Raw genomic sequence first — 16,200 nt, forward strand, 5'->3', positions numbered from 1 at the left:
GCAGAGCTTCACTGCTCCATTATAGTCCAATTTAAACGATGTACTTCTGTATTTTATCCCCCCATCCAATTTTGATGAGGGTTTCATTTAAGAAACAATCCGTCTTTCGCTGTAGGCCTAAGGAAAATATATTAGATGTGCTTTACACTCCGTTGAGAAAATCCTTGTAAATAATTTATAATATAACGAGCCTACAGGATACTTTTGGCGTTAGTTGAGAATACGTTAGGGAATCTGATGAAATATTTGCTTTGGGATTTTTATCGTCATATTACATATATTAATATGAAGCGCTGGGTTGAACTTCTTCATCTTCGATCCATCCATCGGCAGAAAACACCGAACCATTGCAAAAGAAATCTGAGCCGATCAATTTGGGCAGTTAATGTACCGATTTCCACGAGCTGTTATCAATCACGTTTACCACTTTTTCGTGACTTCAAATTTAGTACATCGACATGAATTTCGATTCAATGGCTGACCAGTTCTTGAACATTAACAGTTAGCTTCAAAATAATGCGTCCTCAATGCAAAAAATCACGTTCTTTTTACAGATATGTGGAGACGACAGTGTGGGCTTCACGCTGGGAACTGAATGCAATGGAGATTGGGAATGTCGAGAACACATCGTCGGTTCCATTTGTCACAAAGGACGATGTTCCTGCCAACCATTCTATGCAAGAGTTAATCAAAGCTCGTGCTTGCCGTGTAAGTAATTTATTTTAGCCATCCCAGTGTGGTGACAGCGAAATAATAATAGGTACTTTGCCTCTATCCTTACTTGGCAGTAACAAACATTTTTAAGCTTGTTCTAATAGCTGTATATGTATTTATAATAAAAGACAGAATGTGGAGTCTAAAACCAATAGTTTCGGGCTTCCACATCCTAATGGGTTCGCATCGGAACAAAGTGTTTATGGGATTAATTTGAAATCTCTGCCACATCAGATATCTAGATTGAATAATGGTTGTACACATGTGCCGTGCACTGTTGAAACCATTAGCTTTGGATCTTTTAATCCCATGCAAACTCAATTTTGAGGAATGCAAATCAATAAATTAAATTTGAACATTTCATATTTAAGCCTCAGGGAAATTTCTGAGGAAACTAACCTGATTTCCGATGTTTTGCAGCCACTTTACTGGGTTACGAATGCCAAGTGCCCGAGCAATGTTCGCTAAAAGTGGCCAACAGCAGTTGTTTGGATGGCGTGTGCCGTTGCATCGATGGCTTCCTCCAGTTCAGAAAACACACCTGTCTTGGCCGTAAGTATTACCTACATATTTTGTATATCAATAATGGTAGGTTGTGCTAAGTAAAAGTAAAGAGTTATCCAAACAACTAGTGGACGTAAGCAGTACGATTGTCTGTCTGTGACTGTTGCTGGACTGTTCTTAACTGGGATTTAAACCCGCAATTTCTTCTCGAATGGACTCATGAATCAGTTCGTAAATGTCTTCAAGGTCGCGATTACTAATTCATTGATATTGATGAATGGATAACGGCACAAAAGTGCTGATGTGAAGCGTCAATTAATTGCTTTGGCTTCTTTTTTAGAAGCAATAAATCTTTAGTCGGAAATGCGTTTTCTGCATCCCATCTAAGAGGCAATGAAACAACTTCCAGGAACTTCCTAGGAAAAAGACTTCCTTCCTCCTTCCGCTTCTTCAATATAATTTTGCCTGTTTGAAAATCGGTGATCTTCCATTTCGGTTATTTTTTTGAATAAAGCACGCCTAAGAATGGAACATTGATCCCATGATCTTGCAAGAGGTATTGCAGCATTTGCGATTGGTGTGCTGATTCAAGTGGTTAGGGTCGCTCTCATGTCAATGCTACTATCTTTCTAGGAGGGAAGTTTTTAACTTAATGTTTTCCACATGATGCTAGCTTTTCATCTTCATTTTTGAAGTTGCACCAAAAAGATTTTCCGTCCTTAAATTAGCTCTCTTCAATAACCGACGGGACAATTTCCTGATCGCTTGAATTTCCACTATTACCGTTGAAATTGGGAACTTCAGTGTGTGTCAAGACCAAAGATGGATATTCAATTTCCAATATTCCCGACTGTTGAGAACTTCTCGAGGAATAACAATTCGGAAGTTTTGCGGTACATGAGAAGCCCAAGTCCGCACGATTTCCTGCGATGCGAAGTCGGAAACGCACCTGTCTCGAGCATGCGAACGCATATCGAATATTAATCCTGCTTCCTTACCCATGCAATGTTCCGTTGATCCCACTAGCCAGTGGTGGAGGCAGAAAAAAATGGATCTTTAAAGAGTAGCTGGTGATTTATTTTCTTGTTTTTACTTTGGAAAGTTTTAATTTTTTGAATGAAAATCGCTCAGGACTAGAATAGGCGAAGCAAATGTAGGAGCAAGCAAAGAAGGATGAAATAAAGATAGATCGCTTAGAAGAGAAACATGGACCAAGCGGTCTTCAACCAAAGGTTAAACTGCATGCTTAAATTAGCCACTTAATTATAGAAAATTGCTGATGTTTGACTTGGAAGTGAGACAAAACAGCAAAACAATAAATGCCAGAGAAAAGATACGAAAACAAATTGTGCCTTTGTATTGAAGCCACTTTACTGCATGATTGAATTAAAAACACTTCGATAATGTTTAAGTTTATTAAAAAAAAACAGCCAAGTCTCCTCCACTGTAGGATTTAACGGCTTCTTGCAAACCCATTGTTTGTCTCGGCAAGTCAATTCATGACGCATGTAACTACGAAAGCCATCAATTAAAATATATAATTTTCATACATCCGTATAATTGGCTCATAGAAAAATATTGACACCGAGTTGGGAATCTTCAGACTTCTCGAAGTGCTGAAGGGATGCAGATTGCAACAATACAAAAAAGTTCCAGTGTTCCACGTGACGAAAAATGGACCAAATATTCTTGGGTTAAATCAAATATTCCTGGGTTGTTAAGGGTTGGAAAAACTCGATTAAACTCAATTTATCCTATGCTAAGCAGCTTGCTGGATGAATTCGATCCCCGGTGATTGATGCACCTAAAATCAAAGACAGTGGGGATGTAGAATGTGATTCTGACATCGGCACATGTGCGTGGTGAACTGAAAAAGCTTGAAACTAAAAAAAGGAAGGAAACCCTTAAATTTTCATCCACATGAGAAAAGACGAAACCGAAAGAGCAACGTTAGAAATTAGATGGATACAACAGTGACTGAAAACATATCTAAAGATCATGAAGCCATCATTCACGATCAGAAGCCATTCAATAAGCGTTTGTGTCCCAGACGGAGAAGAATCAAGAAGAAACGACAATGACACAATAAAGATTTCATATGAAACGAGAATTTGATTCTTAATAAAAGTGAACAAGTGCTGATTTGTGAGTGCTCAGAACGTACTTCGCATAAATAATACATTCTAGAATCATAAGACAAATGCGGGATTTAGAACATTAGAAGCAAGAATTCAATTCGATGCAAACAGAAATTTTCAACCCTCCAATGGGAAAATATTGCGGAGCTAACCATATCTTAGAACTACCCAAAATAAGATGGGGCTCAATGATCATTACACAAATGTACAGAAATCAGGGGCAAAATCAACCAGGAATCAATAGTGACCGAAACCCCAAACTATTTAAGCCAACAAGGATTAACGTAAATATTACAAAAGAACAAAGTAGATAAAGAAGACGATGGTGAAACAGACTGGAAGGTAACAAACGAGTGAAATGCGGTGGAACATAAAACAACGTTTCTGAGAAGAACCATAAAAGCGCGAAAAGGAGAAAATAAATACCTTGATCAACAGGCATGATCAAGAATAGGAAAGGGCTAGTAAACAAATACTCAGGGTGTGCAGACATTGTTGGTCAACAATGATAGGGCGTCCAGAAGACCTGAAAACCAAGTCTAGTTCTGCATATAATTTTCGGACCAATCTAATATTTTGTGGAATTATCGGTCTTTAAAGTGACCAGTTGCTTTAAAGTTTTGAGTTGCAGTTTTAACATTTGTGTTTTTAAGTTGCAGTCCTTTTGCTGTAACCTTGCATTTTTATATCTTTTACCCCTTTTGAGAAGAACAATATGTGGTGGCACTCATGTGAAAATTAGTTGAAATCAAGATTTTCGTGTCTAGTATTCTCTTTTGAGGAATTAGAGGGCAAGCACTTAATGTACGGATTAGCTGAAGAAAATGTCTCTGATGCTGCTAGACTATATGTAAACCGCTTTTAGAATAGACGGGTTCCAGATCGTAAGACGTTTATCCGGCTTCATAAACGATTACGTGGGACTGGTAGAGCACAACAACAACAATTTAAAATTATTTACTGAAATAGAGAATTAGGCACTTTAAGGCCAAAATTACATGGCGAAAAACCATGGAAAGCTCGAACGGCTGAAGCTGAAGAATAAGTATTAGACTTTTTAGGTATCGATCTGAGCACAAATGTAAGGAAATAATGATCAGTATCACATATGAGGAAGACTATATTTCATAAAATTGTTAAATAACAATTACTCTAAAAGCACAATCTTCAAAAAGTGCGTGCCATAAGCTGATTACCCAGTCCGAGGAGAATTTGGCAGAACATTTTTAGAAAATCACGGAAAGAAGCGTGGGTTTCACAGAAAAATCGTGTATTGTGATGAAGTCGGAATTATCCGCTTCGATTCGACATATGCTTTTGTCGACAAAACGTTATTGATTGTAATATTTAATTCTAATCTAACTCTAATATTATAATACAGGCAAACTTTTAAATATTCGTGATCAAATGTGGCTGATGCAGGATGATTCTCGATCGCACTTTAGTGAAGCTGTAAGGAAACACTTGGATAATGTATTTGTAAACCGATTATCAGAAGTGGCCCTAAGTCTTGGCCATTTGGATATTTTCTTTGGAATCACCTCAAAGCATTAGTTTACTCTACTCTAATTAACACCAAAGCAGAGTTGTTACATAGAATTACTACTTATCCCAGCGTTATTATAAATGCCAAGGTATGTTATTTCGGGTGCAACTAAAATGTTTAAATAATTATGCAAAGTGCATAGACACAAATGAGACACATTTTGAATATTTACCTACATTAATAATACCAAAGTTCTTTAATTTTTACATACTCGTTCCAATATTATTAATTTTATTTCTCAAACCCTCAGAGATATTGAAAAGAAAACAAAGAAAACAGTTTTTGTAGCAAAAAAATGGCTCTATCTAACTGTTTTAACATATTTCCAAATTTACTAAATCAGTAGATCTCTACTTACTAAAAAAGCAAATATTCACCGTACCTGTTCAATAAAAAGATTTCAAATTAATTTTCAATGAAAAACGACGAGCTTCTATAAGCCACGTTGTAACAACAATTTCGAAAGCACCCATTAAACGTATTAACCCGTAAGAAAGCTAGACCGGGAAAAAATTATTCGAAATACTAGACTTATTTTCAGATCTTCCGTACGCCCTATCATTGTTGGCAAAAATTTCCTCACATCTTGTATGTAACTATCCTCATTCACCCTTGATTAATGAGAAAATCATTCCAGGAATATGAATGAAACGAATGACTGAATAGTAAAGCTTGATGCATCACAACTTCCACTTAAATGAAGAGAACACAAAATGAATAAAAGTTGAAACTGTGTGCTCCTGGATGGTCATACAGCTTAGTTAATTGAATAGGGACTTAGTCGCAACGAAATCCTTCCATAAAATCTTACATGAAGCAAATATCCTAAAGGGCAGATTTGTGTATCGAAAACTTTCCTAAGCCACTCATTTGCCTAGGTAAATTATTTCTTTCACCGTAATGGTATTTTAAACGACTTCCCCTATCCTCCAACACTTTTAAGACTCTTCAAAGCTTCGGAATCAAACAGCTTGCGCTCTTTCATTACTTCAGCTCCAAGAATGGAAGTTTACCTCTTTTCTCCCGTTAACTGTTCGTCGCGAACATATCATCAAACAAATTACATCATCCCTCAACTGTTTGCATCAAAGCCAGTTCCATGCAAATAATTACACATTTTTCACATAACGCTGTATTAAGTAGTTGAGCTATCGCGGCTGCTAATGAACTGGTTATCTTGCCAGCACGCCATACAGATTTTCTGTTAATTGATCTGATACAATTTACTTCAGCTTCCACTCTCCTTCGTTTTTCTCGTCATTTCAAACGATATGTAATTATTATTTGTCAGGTGCGAATGCAATTGATGAGTCCTCCAATCTCTTCCCTGTGTGATTAGCGAAATGCGAAAAGCTACAGAGCGAAAGCAAACTGAAAACAGGCCTCGTATTCCATGTGCATAAAAATGCCATAAAACTTGTAGTATTCGTTTAACTGCTTGTTGAATGTTGGCTATTACATAGTGTTGTGAGTGGTTCCCATCATCTAACAAATAGGCATAAACATGGCATAATTTTATTGTAATACGGCGATTTAAATTTCAAATGGTATTCCGAACCCGCAAGCGACCAAATGCAAGAAGAGATACACTGAATAGGAATCGCATTAATAAGCACTTTGCTCATTTCCTACTTATCAGTCTATTAAAAACAGTAATTGTTGATGGCATTTTTGCCATAACGGTTGTATCTGCCTACTGTTTCTCATCTCATAGCCTGATGCTTTTTAGTCGTTCATCCATTATTAATATTCGCATAAATTATGAAAATTATTCGTAACGGACGCACACCTCTATTGAATGGGATACAGACCGCACTGTCCTGTATGCGATAATTGAAGCCACTTGATGGCACATATAAATTACATAATATCGCGCTATTAGATTAATTAAGGTAATTGAATTATCCAATCAGTAATAAATAACAGAATATTAAATGGAGGGTTTTGACCCAGAGATTGTTCGATATCACACCTATTGCAAAACTGAAATTAATTTAATAAACCTTGATTAATTTTCAGCTGCCCGACCTGGGAACGTGTGCTACAGCAATGCTCATTGCCGACTATGGACAGCAGATAGTCACTGCGACTTTCTAATCCCAAATCTCTTCGGACGTTGTCAATGTAATGCTCCATTCAAACAAGTGAGTAGTTGGTGATTTTCCCCAAACACTTAACTCAAATTCTGTGGATCTCTAGATGGGCGACTCTTGTGGACGCACAGCATTCCAAAGTCAACCAACCACTGCTGCACCGCCCAAAACAGAATCCACAACTTTGCAGCCCAATATTGAAACCAACGCTATTGTGACGCCTCAAGTGAAAAGCAGTGCGAAGAGGACGAATTCCACGAAAAAAGGCTTTCATCCTAGGAAGGGGGGCGTTAGGAAAACCACCACCATCCGGCCCACTACTTCTGTGTCGCTGAAAACAACTACATTGACCACTACAATGTCAACGACCACCACCACTGAGCTGCCAGAAATAACCAAAGTGAGTTCCACTCCTGGACCCGTGGATTACTCCACAAGAGCCAATGTGGCCAGTAGAACAACCACAATGGAACCATCATCAACTGCATCCCCAGTACCTCAAAGTCAAACAACATCCACATCAACTACAGGTATTCTTCGAATAGATTCGGAACTTTCTGACTAAGAGTGATTGGATCTTCAAATTTTCAATACAATTTTGCTTCTCCAGCTTCCCCAGCTTCGCCATTCACAACAGCAGGAATCCGTAAACGATTTGAAACATCCAGTGAAGCAATCAGTCTCGGTCTTCCTTGCGTTACTGATCTGCAATGTCGCGCAGCTGATCCATCATCCAAATGCATAGAAGGAGTGTGCGATTGCATTATGCAAGGCAACGAAACAACCGCTTGTTCCGCCCGAAATACCGGATGCATCCCGGGAACATTCCAGGCAAGTAATCGAGCACAAACTTTAAAAGCTTTTAAAAATAGTTGATTTTCCAGTGCCGCAGCTCTGGAACTTGTATCAGTTGGTTCTTCGTATGCGATGGAAGAAAGGATTGCTCGGATGGTTCGGATGAAGACTGCCGGCCGAATAAATGCCCCAATGAGTCCTTCCGGTGTCGGGATACTGGAAAGTGTATATCGAAAGCGAATAGATGCGATGGAGTGCGTGATTGTCACTTAGGTAAACTGTTCAGCCCTTACTTTAGGCCAATGCGCTAAAAACTTGGGAACCTTTAGGTGAAGATGAAGCCAACTGCCACGTTTTGGGCAAGAACAAATGCCCTCCAGACACCTTCCAGTGCGGCGATGGAAAATGCCTGCCGGAGTATGAATTTTGCAATGCCATTATTGGTTGCAGGTAATTTTGCGCATGATTTGCACGGGACGAGACTAAAAATAAACCTCAATTAGCGATGGCAGCGACGAGCCGGCCCATATATGCAGAGGAAGAGCCAGAAGACGTCTTCGAGGATATTGCCCATTACGGTGTGGAAACGGAAGATGCAGGTCGACTGCTATTGCTTGCTCTGGCCGGGATGGTTGTGGAGATGGCACAGATGAAAGCCATTGTTCCGTTTGTCGTAAGTGAACTATAGTTTTACAAAACTGATTGACATTCACTATCTGCACATATTTTTTCTTTAGGTTGTCCAATTATACAAGGAAGGAGTAGTTTATCATAGTGCACCAATCTGACATATTTCAACTGTACCATGCCAAAAAATACGTTAGTTGTTTTTATATAAACATTCCTTTACCTCCCAGCTATGTAGTGGCCGATGTATACTTACTTAAGTATGGTTAGAGTTGCAATAATGTATAAGGCTCAGGCTCAAATATTCTGTATTTATAGATTTATTTATTGTACTTGATTGCATAGACTACGTTAGGTTCAGTGTAAAAATGTGCTAAGATCGTACTTTTAAGTTAGATTGTATAGATTGTAAGTACAAATTTAATAAATTACTCTCCTTGACAATGCAGGCGATTCCTTGTGTTAATCATTATTTCCTTGGCTTATTAACAAATATCTAAAAACTAGTTGAAAATTAGCATAACTGGAAATCGGGACTTGAAGAAATATGTTTAATAACGAAATTAGTGTAAGATCAATTGGAAAATTATAGTGCCAATTAATTTTTCAAAACGACTTTCCATATACAAGCAATACACAAATGCCTCCAATTTTGATATGTTGGAAGTGAAAATGGACCACGAAATGATCGAGATATTTGGAGTTAGTTATGAAAACATTTGGAACAATGGAATGAAAACACATGGAAAGACAGAACCCTAGAAAGCCTAAAATACAATTTTTTGCATTGGTGTTTGCAAAAATTTTCAAAGTTATTCGGTTTGTTAAATTGAAAACATCAAAATTAACAAAACCTATTAGTATGATGACTAAAAAAAAAGCCAAATAATTTCGGTCAAGCATCTTGTATACTTTTTTCATGCTTATAATTAGCCCGAATTATAATCAAAAAGCATTTATGAAAATGATCAGTATTTTTTTATTTTTCGGGTTCCTAATTTCACTTTTAATAAGATGTGCCAACGTTTGAACACTTCTGAAGSAATCGAATCGAAACACRGCAAWMGCTMTTCTCAAATTARAAACGYAATTGWKATAARTMGWATTTAWWGAACGTCGGGMWMWACAWKCATGTAAAWAWCKCWMTTACTCAATAAAWTWSAAGTCAATATTWGAACRAAGTGAAGATTTYACTGTCTTCGAATAAGTTGCACCGATTTGTTCTTGCTTTCTCTTTATCAACGCTCCTTAAAAGCGTTTAATGATCCGCGTTGGAAGCTGCAATGGAAAATACACATGAAAATATTTTTTCTTTGCTTTAGTAAAGTAATTTTCCAAGAATTTCGGTGCATATTTGAAAACCGAAAATAAAAGATCACATAARCACATTAAGGTAATGGGCAAAATATGAGCGAAGTGGGAGTTCAAGAAAAGTGCTTGATTAATCATCTAGTGGAGAATATGTGCAKTCCMCTAATYMTTTTCTTCTTCTTCTTTGASTACCGTCTCCTATCGGAGATTAAATATCATCACTGCTWTTCTTTCTTTATTTGCCGCTRGTCTGAAAAGTTCTATTGAACCAACCAAACCAATCCCTCAAATTTCTCAACCCTAAAATTCTCCTTCTACCAACGYTCCATCTTTGCTTTATKTTTCCTTGCATGATCAATGTAAGCATCTTATATCGCTGTCTATTCTGGTTCTTATTTCTGGTCTGTTTGGWCTCTATTTTCTGTGATCCGGSTGCCCGGATATTTGTATTTGTGAAYCCTTTCTATTTGTTGGTTCWATAAATTTATGATTGATTGTATTTTTACATTCTTCGTTATTATGATATATTTGATATTTCTTATATTTATTTTTAGTTCYTACTGTTCGCAMAATRTACMAGTTCTGTATAATAGTCTTTAGGGTTCTTCAGCKGAGSTTGCTGTAATAACTGKGTCGTCMGCGAATCTTAYATTGTTTATAATCTTCCGTTTACCATTAATCCTCCATTTYAGGAAGTAGGTSCCATTTGTCGAKKAATTCTGTTTGCAAAATKTTGACTAGTTTTTYGTGTYTAATCTTATCGAAGACATGAATATCACAATGAAATGGAACACTGGAACTAATCGTCTAAAGTTGCCTTATTTTTTTATAACAAGAAAAAGCAATTGTTTAACAAAAATTACGACAATATCTACATTTTTTGCCAAAATGTTCAAGCCTACTTGCAGCTCAATAGAATGCTCATAATTGGATCAGGGTTTCATCCTTGAACTATCGATAAGTCTGACAATCTGCAAGAAATTATAACATAGTAAATACTTGATAGAAACCCTATTAAACACGAACACATGTTGCAACATTCCATCCAATTTTAAGTGAATGATCTTCACTGTGAAATCAAACTTGACCTTTTCATAAAACATCGTTAGCCAGAGATAATTTTCAAAATATTCAATCATATTTTTGAATATGATAGTACCTACTATGTAATCAACTAATTGTAACCTCATAAGCGGCTGCTTTTCAGTTAAATCGAGACTTTATGTTTTCTGTTATCTGAGTGGTGGATGAATACTTCATCTACTACTTGAGTAATGTGTGTTTTTGTGCTGCGGTTTCTGAACTGACCACATTTCTTCTGATCTTGATTTTGCATATTGCAGAATCTTGAACTTAATGGATCCTAAATTAGCCGCACTTGTATTCATATGGATGTGGTTCAAGCCTTATTCCAAAGCCCTAACAGACGATGGTAAGAGTTGATTTTAAAACATGCATGATGTTTGGCTTTTTTCATCATAAACCTTCCAATCTACAGTCTTTAATTTCAGGACGTTTCCTAATTAACAACAATCAATGCAAAATTCCCGATTTGCCAGTCTTTTCCTCAGAGATTCGCTTCACACATTACAACCGAATTGAATGTTCCCGATTTCAATCACTGTTCAGCTACACCACAACACATGCAGGCAGATCTTGGCTTCGTCTACGAAGAGAAGAGGCTGATGAACAATTTGGAACTTCTGATATTCACTGCTGTTACAGCTACCTACACAGAAGTGGGTTCGAAGAGTATCCAGATGTAGGAGTTGTGTAAGTGGAAACAATACTTGCTTTGCATTGATTTTTGGTTGTTTTTTAAGTCAAAGAGTTTATCTAAGTACTTCAAGAATTGCATCGATTTGCCAGCATATAATAGTTGTTTCATTTTCAGAGCTTCCTACTGTACACACTTTTACAATTCCGTTGAATTAAAACACCATCTAGTCAAAGTGACCTGTAAAGCACTGAATAGTAGCTTCGGCCAACAGCAGTTTTACCCGGTGTATGAAAATGTCCATCAAGTAATCACTGTTTCTGAAGAAGTTGGTGAAAAAACCCAAAAACTGATCCAAAACAGTACGACAAAACCTATCAGTGTTTTGATGATAGTAATCGATTCTTTATCCAGGCTGAACTTTCACAGAACGATGAACCTCACTAAAGAATTCATACGAAATAATGGCTTCTATGAGTTCACGGGGTATAACAAGGTGGCTGACAACACATTTCCCAATGCCATGGCTTTATTAACAGGGTTCAATAATAAAGATTCGATGGAAATTTGTAAGCCTAAGGAACTGGATGGTTTAATCAACTGTCCATTCATTTGGTAAAAAAAGAGATTTTAAGTTAAAAAAGTTCTAGATCAAACGAGGCTTTTGTAGGAAGCAGTTCAGAGAGTTGGGCTTTGTTACCGCATATGCAGAAGACTGGTCGCAAATAGCAACTTTTAACTATTTGAAAAAGGGTTTCAAAGAGCAACCTACTGACTACTACTTTAAACCTTACATGGACGCCCTGATACTTTTGGAAACGCAATATCAAGACACCATGCCATTCTGTGCTGGACCAGAGAGTCAAGGTAACATTATAGAAGGGAACTTGGGCACTTTAAATAAAAAAGTTTTTTTTTTAAAGGAAATCGTATCATGAACCTTGCCTACGACTTTGCACAAGCATTCAAGCATTTGCCAAGTTTTGGACTATTTTGGATGAACAGTTTTAGCTATAATTACATTGCCACGCCCACAACTATGGATTTGGATGTTAAAATGTTCTTCCAAAACCTCAAAAGCTCTGGTATTCTAGATGAGACCATTGTGGTCCTATTGAGCGACCATGGCATCAGGTTTGGGGATATGATTTACACCAGACAGGGATTTTACGAGCTGAGACTGCCAATGAATTATATATCAGTGCCTGGGTGGTTTAAGCAGCAATTTCCAGTGGAATTTGCCAATTTTAGAGCCAACTCAGAAAAATTGACTAGTACTTATGACTTCTATATGACCCTGCAGCATGTGCTGCAGTTATCAGGAGTTAATCACACAATGACGCCTGCAAAAGCTTGCCTACAGTGTAGGTCATTTTTTGAGAAGATTCCGGATGAACGAAGCTGTGCAGAAGCAGGTAACACGTTTTTGATATTTGGGGGGAAACTGGTTAAAATTTAAAGATTTGGTATAGACAAAGTTGTTAAACGCGCTGTTGGTGATCATATTTAAGTTAATATTCCATGATTGATTTTTTTAGGTATTCCGGATATATGGTGCACCTGCAATGCGAACTTCACAGAAAATAGTACTGAATAAATATTAGTTATTAATCAAACCTGCTTTTTGTATTCCTGCCCTTTAGTTAGATCTCTCGATGGCTTTTGACACGGTTTCACTTTTTTGATATCCCGCCTGCCAGGAGGAATTATTATTTCTTCTCAACTAATCACGTCGCGTATGATCTCATTATGAGAACGGTGACCAGACACAAAAAAATTAACGCATCCTTAAGTAAAATACCTGGAGGAGAAGTATTTGGGGAAAATATAACGAGTCATAGAAAAATGCGGTATTAGAGGATGAACGTCAATAATTTATTGCGTTCACGTTCATGTTTCAAGTCGTTGTTACTTAATTTTTCTCAATTTCTTTTCCTTTGGGATGAAGCTCGGTTTTTGCGATTTTGCAGTGCAAATCTCAATCGCACCAGCATCTAAATAAATATATTTGTTATTTCTACGAAAACTAATCAATTTGATTACAACAATAGGCAGATTCTTGCTCAAGATGATTTGCTTTGAAAATGACCTCTACAACGCCCATTTGTTTCACTTTGAAAATTCCCGGAAGGGAAGTATGAAAATAATCATGACAGGTTTCATGTAAATATCGTATGAATGAATACATTTAATAGTGAACTCACGATTTTTCTTTGAAAATTTGCATTTTTCATGGCAAATGTGCGATTTTATCATAATTAGTTTGCAACGTGCAACGTTCTTATCGTGCAATTGTAACTGCTGCCATGCTGGTATGATCAATATCTCATATTTTCAGTTTAATTAACTTTCCTCAAATGTATTGCAGTTGTTTATTCTGATATCTCACAAAAATATCGTTATTTGCCTCTGCTAGCCATCTTCAAGCAAATTGTTGAATATACAAAGTGACTGGAAATAAACAAGTCCTGTTTTAGAAAATGGCTTGTTTTTTCGCTGTAAGCCCTGAACGATGGTTATAGCAACATTTTATTTTTATTTATGAGAGCTGTTTCTCTAAAAACATAAACAAAAACTTCAGAGCCTTAAAGCCGACAACTTTTCAGTTTAATTTACTTGCTTATAACGAATGCTGCCTATGATCTAACTTGATTTGCATCAATCATATTTTGGAAATTTGAAAAAAGTTGTTCCGAAACTCAAATAACCAACACATTTTTTGGATCTCCAAAGACAAGGCCGCCAAAAAAAGAATTTTTGAACAGAGTTTTCCGCTCAAAAGCCTCACTTTTTTTATTAAGATATATCAAGTGACGTCGATGCTACAAAATATGTATTAATAATAAGATCAAACAATGAACATGTACGTATTATTGCAACAGTTTTTGTTTCATTGTTTCCTTACTCAACAAATCCCTATCAACGAATATAAGCCTATTCTTCATTTTATCAGACGACATCTAATTCGCTCCTTACTTAGATTTTGTAAGATTTGTAGTATAAGTATTTTGCCAGTAAAAATTAAGAAAAGTACACATTCAATAAGCAAGCACCAATAATATTTGTTAGTTCGACAAACAAAAGAGTAAAGTTAGGCGTTTTGCTAAATTGTATAGAAGTTTATTGATAAAATAGACTGAATCCTGATTCCTGATAATCGTAAATTAAACCTTTCCAAACAGTTTTTATTGAATTCAATCGGCACTTTGGTCGCTTATTTAGATGTATCGTTCATCAGACTTAAGCCCACTATATAAAGCAAATTTTTAGGTTTTAGGAAATCTCATGCCATTCCCAGTATACAAAGTGGCTCATTTGCCATAAAGTACTGTTCTAATGTTCAATTATGGCAACATCATCCTCATGTCCCTCGCTTTCCAGATACCAAAGGATTAATACATCAAACGCTACAAGAAAATGCTAAACTAACATGAAAAAATGAAAATAACACAAAATTGTTGGAAGACCAATTTTAAAGCACACGATCCACACATAAAATATGGTTCTTCAAAAGTAAAACGCCAGACAATGATAGTAAAATACAATTAAACGAACTATCAGACGATGAACTACATTTTTCTAAATAATAACAATTAAATATTTTCAAAGTTGGTTATAAAGACAACAATCAGCAGTTCATATCCAGAGCTCTTCGTGTGGCGGTTTCTAACTGGTTCACCTCTGAAAGTGTTAAAGAAACAAAATATTCTTCGATTTAAAATTAAGCTACCTACTAAAATTCTTGGAATAAAAAATTATCCAAAGCAATAATCACCGCACTAAAGAAAGCATCAAAGGAAACAAAAAAGTATATCGGGCAGTGCTAACACATTGAATAATTAAACAGTTAATCAATCCAGACTAAAAAGAATAAAATGTTTTAATTATCACTTAAAATATTGAGAAGTGCGAAGAAGACCTAACGGCATGCGTAACCTATCCGAAAAAAAAATTATCAAATTCCACGATCTGAGGAATTAATTGATATTAACGACTTAATGTTTAGGTAAATAAAACAATTGCTTGCAATTTTTCACTTTCGCCTGGTTACCATTCAAAAGTTTAGTTTCGCACTTAAAACGGATCACTTTTTATTTGGAAAAACCTTATTTTTTATATCATAGTGAATATTCCCAAGGGGATTTTCGATAAGCACATTATCTTCAAGGGGCGACCAAGGAGTTACCATGTGTTATACGTATAAATTGACGAGAATCAGAGATTTGATAAGGTGATGGTTTTGTCTACACAAAAAATTTTGGACCTTATTTGGCTGGAAAGTTCCGTTAGTGGCTGAAATGTTGCAGTTCTTTATAGGGTAAAGAGCTAAATTTTCAGAAGGGATTTCGATAAGCCACTTTTAATTGCAGCCTTATTTTACTGGGAACATTAAGCAATAGCAAAGTCAATGCTAAAGTAACGAACGTGATCTTTTGATAAATTTAACGTTCAATAGGTGGCACACTTTTGCACATCCCCTTGTACGTCTTTTTGCATACGAGGTGCTGGTTGAGTGTATAAAATACAAAGTGTGCGCTTGAAGATCAGATATTATGTGGTGAAGGGCCAGCGATCACTGGAATTAGTGGCTGATTATTAATTTGACTAAAAATTCAAGGATTTACTTTAAACGTAAGTAGTATCAATGTTTTTGTATTAATTTTCAAACGTCTCAGGAGAGAATTGTTTAAATGAAAAACTTTAAATGCAGCCAGGTAATAGTTTTTTGTATAAAATAAAAAGACAAAACACGAA

The 16,200-nt window shown here is 36.3% G+C and overlaps 2 protein-coding genes across 3 annotated transcripts; both read left to right on the top strand.

Moving 5' to 3' along the window:
- Positions 1-512: 512 nt before the first annotated feature.
- Positions 513-8,867, top strand: LOC125505073. The gene is made up of 9 exons (XM_048668017.1): positions 513-708; positions 1,135-1,266; positions 6,922-7,046; positions 7,102-7,525; positions 7,606-7,826; positions 7,880-8,063; positions 8,120-8,240; positions 8,294-8,463; positions 8,528-8,867. The coding sequence occupies exons 1-9, from the start codon at positions 528-530 to the stop codon at positions 8,563-8,565; spliced, it is 1,596 nt and encodes a 531-aa protein (XP_048523974.1). The 5' UTR covers positions 513-527; the 3' UTR covers positions 8,566-8,867.
- Positions 8,868-10,855: 1,988 nt separating this feature from the next.
- LOC125505071 lies at positions 10,856-13,129 on the top strand. 2 transcript variants are annotated; one of them, XM_048668014.1, is made up of 7 exons: positions 10,856-11,160; positions 11,240-11,501; positions 11,623-12,060; positions 12,116-12,312; positions 12,369-12,860; positions 12,984-13,031; positions 13,089-13,129. In XM_048668014.1, exons 1-7 carry the CDS (start codon positions 11,085-11,087, stop codon positions 13,109-13,111), a joined length of 1,536 nt encoding a protein of 511 aa, XP_048523971.1. In that variant the 5' UTR covers positions 10,856-11,084; the 3' UTR covers positions 13,112-13,129. The 2 variants fall into 2 exon arrangements, with proteins under 2 accessions (XP_048523971.1, XP_048523972.1); XM_048668015.1 differs by lacking the exon at positions 13,089-13,129 and having other exon boundaries at positions 12,984-13,061.
- Positions 13,130-16,200: the final 3,071 nt, after the last annotated feature.

Source organism: Dendroctonus ponderosae, unplaced genomic scaffold (assembly GCF_020466585.1).
Source record: "Dendroctonus ponderosae isolate FM_Combo_2020 unplaced genomic scaffold, Dpon_F_20191213v2 Dpon_F_20191213_69, whole genome shotgun sequence".
In the NCBI taxonomy this organism is placed as follows: domain Eukaryota; kingdom Metazoa; phylum Arthropoda; class Insecta; order Coleoptera; family Curculionidae; genus Dendroctonus; species Dendroctonus ponderosae.

Excerpts from the sequence above, each read along its gene's own strand:
- LOC125505073 (XM_048668017.1), top strand. The coding sequence starts at position 528 with ATGCAAAAAATCACGTTCTTTTTACAGATATGTGGAGACGACAGTGTG. Across the intron at positions 7,526-7,605 it reads AACATCCACATCAACTACAG|CTTCCCCAGCTTCGCCATTC; the intron begins GTATTCTTCGAA and ends TTGCTTCTCCAG. Across the intron at positions 7,827-7,879 it reads GCATCCCGGGAACATTCCAG|TGCCGCAGCTCTGGAACTTG; the intron begins GCAAGTAATCGA and ends TTGATTTTCCAG.
- LOC125505071 (XM_048668014.1), top strand. The coding sequence starts at position 11,085 with ATGGATCCTAAATTAGCCGCACTTGTATTCATATGGATGTGGTTCAAG. Across the intron at positions 11,161-11,239 it reads CAAAGCCCTAACAGACGATG|GACGTTTCCTAATTAACAAC; the intron begins GTAAGAGTTGAT and ends CTTTAATTTCAG. Across the intron at positions 12,861-12,983 it reads ACGAAGCTGTGCAGAAGCAG|GTATTCCGGATATATGGTGC; the intron begins GTAACACGTTTT and ends TGATTTTTTTAG.